Genomic DNA, 4,047 nt, shown 5'->3' with positions numbered 1-4,047 from the left:
AGTAAAAGAAAAAAGCTATTTCAGTTAGTTAAAATCATTGTAGTTTATAACTATTTTATTTAGTACATCATATATGCACACAATTTTTCGTCAGCCTCTCAAGCTTTCAAGTTTATTCTTGCCTTTTGCTTTGTTATTTTGTGTTTATCATTTTTTACAGGTTAAATTTGTTCTTGCCTTTTGCTTTATTATTATTTTGATAGAGAACATTTTCATTGTACGTCTTCAGATCTTTATAAATTGAGAGAGTATGGGCTTCTTTACTTAAGAATATATAAAGTTATTGAAGAGTGAAGTTACGGTAAGAATATATAAAGATATTGAAGAGTGAAGTAAGGGTAAGAATATATAAAGATATTTAAGACTGGAGTAAGGTAAAGCATATATTAAAGAGCTCCATCAAATCTATAACTATTTACTTATCCATGTGCTCTCCAAATCAGAATATATGCTTTAATCTATGGTGAATAAATAACGTTTAGACGTATGCAGAAAAGATCAACGGTGTACGTGCATTTATTTCGCTACAAATACCCGTGGATGACCATCACAACATTCCAAATACGCTCTACCTCTTCAAATCTGCTTTCTTCGTTTTGTTTTTCTTCAGTTTCAACTCAAAGAACGACAAGGCAGGCAGGTCAGGGAACATGGAGGGAAAGGGGAAGGCCATTGGCATAGATCTGGGAACAAGCTACTGTTGTGTTGCTGTATGGCAGTCGCAGCATAACATGGCTGAGATTATTGTTAATGAGCAGGGGAACAGAACCACTCCTTCCATGGTTGCTTTTACTGCCTCCCAGATACTTATTGGCGATGCTGCCAGGAACCAGATTGCAACCAATCCTGTCAACACTATCTTTGATGCCAAGCGACTCATTGGAAGGCGATTCTCTGATCCTTGTGTGCAGGACGACATGAAATTCTGGCCTTTTACTGTCGTCCAAGGGAAGGACGATAAGCCTCTCGTCCAAGTCACTTATAAAGGAGAAACCGAGTTATATGCGCCTGAAAAGATCTCATCCATGCTGCTCGAAAAAATGAAGACCATTTCTGAAAAATATCTCCAGTGCGAGGTGAAGAATGCGGTTATTACCGTGCCTGCTTATTTTAATGATGCACAGAAGAGAGCTACAAAGAATGCTGGTATGCTTGCAGGTCTGAATGTCATGCGAATAATTAATGAACCAACGGCAGCAGCTATAACTTATGGATTCCATGATGCATTCAGTGGAGAAAGAAACATTGTCGTCTTTGACTTAGGTGGAGGTACATTCGATGTGTCAGTTCTGTCTGTTCAAAAGGGTAAGATTGCCGTCAAAGCCGTCAGAGGGGATATGCATTTGGGAGGTCAGGATTTTGATAACAGAATGCTTAATTATTGTGTTCAAAAGTTCAACAGAAAATACAACTTGGATATGAGGAGCAGTGCAAGAGCTCTTCGAAGGCTTCGTTCAGAATGCGAGAGAGCAAAGAGGAGTCTGTCCTCTGAGGTAGCCACTGTCATCGAAATAGACTACCTCTATAAGGGAAAAGACTTTTCTCAAGAGATTACCAGAGTCAAGTTCGAGGAGCTCAACGCCGACTTATTTGAGAAGTGCATAGAAATAATGAGAGAATGCCTAACGGATGCCCACTTGAGCAACACTGAAATCGACGACATTGTATTAGTGGGAGGTTCGTCGCGTATAACAAAGCTGCAAGAATTACTGAGACAAAATTTTGGGCAGAAAGAGCTGTGCAACAAAGTAAACCCCGATGAGGGCATTGCTTATGGTGCGGCCGTGCACGCAGCAGCACTGAACAATGAAGACGTGTCTCTTGAGGTCACTGATGTCACACCTTTGAGCCTTGGAAAAAGAATTAATGGTGGTGTCATGAGCGTAATTGTTCCTCGAAACACCCCGATTCCCACTAGTAGGGTGAGAAATTATACTACAGTACGTGATAATCAGACTAGTATAAATATTTGTGTGTACGAAGGAGAGAGACCGTTGGTCGCACACAACAATTTGTTGGGTGAATTTCTATTGAATGGAATTCCGCCAGCCAGATGTCGAGTGCCCAGTATCAAGGTTTGCTTCAAAATAAGCGAGGATGGAATTCTTACAGCTTCTGCAGAGGACAAGGGTAGCGGAGTAAGTAAAGAGATCACAATAACCAACGCCGGTGGGAGTTTGAGCAAAGAGGAGATGGATAAAATGATAGCTGATGCAGAGAAATTTAGAGAGGATGACGAAAAAGTTAAAAAGAAGAATCGAGCCCGAAGGAATCTGGAGTGCTATATTTACAACATGAAAAGTAGGGTAATGGAGGCGAAGACTAAACATAATATCAGTGCATCAGATGCAGAAAACATCATATCGACATTGAATAGTGCTCAAGAATGGTTGGACGACAATGAGGACGCAGAAGCTTCGGATTTTGAAAACGAGTTGGAAGAGCTCCAGTTTGATCGACTGCCTCCTGTTACAAGGAAACTGTGAGGTATGTCGATTCCTTAAATTTTTTTTTTTAAAATTATATCGTTGAAAGTGAATTTCAAGTTTATTATGTTTAGGATATGGTTCCATGTTTTACGGGGTCCATATGGATACCTATACTTATGTTATGTTATAGTTTTTCCACATTATTACACGTATATTCCAAACATTGCCATCCCTATTAACTAACCTACCTTGTAAAATACACTTCACTAGGCATTTCAAGTCCTCTATGTATTATTATCTTGAATGCAAAAGATAGTAAACATTCTAAATTAAGTTCATAGATTAAATTTTTTTATTAAATGTTAGTTGATAGTTTTTAAATTAATTTTTCTTTTATAAATAACTATTTTTAGATCATAAATTATTGAAATTATTAGAGAGCCCTTCATAATTTTTTGCATTGCATTATTGTCTATTATAAATGATCTACAAATCATCAATCAGTTTTTTTTTTATATTCTAAATACCTTCATTTGATATCATAATATTGAATACTTGCTGTCATTTTATAGAAAGGCATGAGATGTCAATAGTTAAGTTTATTTTTTAAAATTTATTACATAGTACCAATAATAGAATGTTTTGTTGTGTAAAGATATAAGTTTCTTTTTATTGTGTAGAGACATGAGATGCCAATAGTTTAGTTTCATCTTTTAATTTTTCTAAAATTGATATGAGAATATTTTATTGTGGAAAGGCACGAGATTCCAATAGTTATCAGTTGCATATTTTCAAGGTGTGTTGAAATTAAACCAAATGTCCTTAAGTTTTCTTTTGCTTTGGTAAAAGTATTTTAGTACTATAATATAATTTTACTATGGGTTTTTATACCTTTGTGAATATTTGCAGTTGCCAGCAATTCAACGATTAGTTTCTATCTTTTTTATGGGGGCGATTAAGGATACATGCCATCTACTTCATAAGGAAGCATTTGCAACACAAGCTAGAGATGATAAATACATTGAAGTTTAATGCACTCTGATTTAATGGAATCCACATGCTATCTAATTTAAATTTTTTTATTATTGATGTATGACCTAAGTACTCTAATTGGTTGTAAGCTATATAATTGGAATTTATTTTATAGGAATTTCTTTTTACTTTAATGAATCAAGGGAAATATTATATTTTCGAATTATATTGTGATTTTTTCAAAGATTTATGGTATGGTTTATATTTTTGTCTGTAAGGAATTTTTGGGTGTTATGGTAAATCTAAGTATATCAAGATTGTTAGTTCTTATTTTTTTATGGGGATATTTTTTCTAATAGAGTACACAAATGAAAACACTATTATAATATAAAAATTTATGGAATATTTTTCATCTATGATATGAAGAAATATAAGATGTCAATTTCTTAAATAAAAAGAAAATAAAAATCAAGGTAAATGAACAAAACGATAATGAAACATTTTATTTTTACTCAAGGTGTATTTCTAGCTAAACATTTTTCTAAAGACTAGAGGCGTTGTACAATCCAATAAAGTGTGGAATATACATATTTTCAAATCAAGGTGCACTCGTACTATAAAATTGTAAACAATGAGAACGAATTTT

The 4,047-nt window shown here is 34.6% G+C and overlaps 1 protein-coding gene across 2 annotated transcripts; it reads left to right on the top strand.

Annotated features, from left to right (window-relative positions):
* The first annotated feature begins 540 nt into the window (after positions 1-540).
* On the top strand, positions 541-3,603 carry LOC131031500 (heat shock cognate 70 kDa protein-like). 2 transcript variants are annotated; one of them, XM_057962626.1, is made up of 3 exons: positions 541-2,487; positions 3,187-3,225; positions 3,339-3,603. In XM_057962626.1, the coding sequence occupies exon 1, from the start codon at positions 651-653 to the stop codon at positions 2,484-2,486; it is 1,836 nt and encodes a 611-aa protein (XP_057818609.1). In that variant the 5' UTR covers positions 541-650; the 3' UTR covers position 2,487; positions 3,187-3,225; positions 3,339-3,603. The 2 variants fall into 2 exon arrangements, with proteins under 2 accessions (XP_057818609.1, XP_057818608.1); XM_057962625.1 differs by lacking the exon at positions 3,187-3,225 and having other exon boundaries at positions 542-2,487.
* Positions 3,604-4,047: the final 444 nt, after the last annotated feature.

Source organism: Cryptomeria japonica, chromosome 10 (genome assembly GCF_030272615.1).
Source record: "Cryptomeria japonica chromosome 10, Sugi_1.0, whole genome shotgun sequence".
Lineage (NCBI taxonomy): Eukaryota > Viridiplantae > Streptophyta > Pinopsida > Cupressales > Cupressaceae > Cryptomeria > Cryptomeria japonica.
Note: the sequence above shows the minus strand (reverse complement) of the source record. Positions and strands in the feature narration are given on the sequence as shown.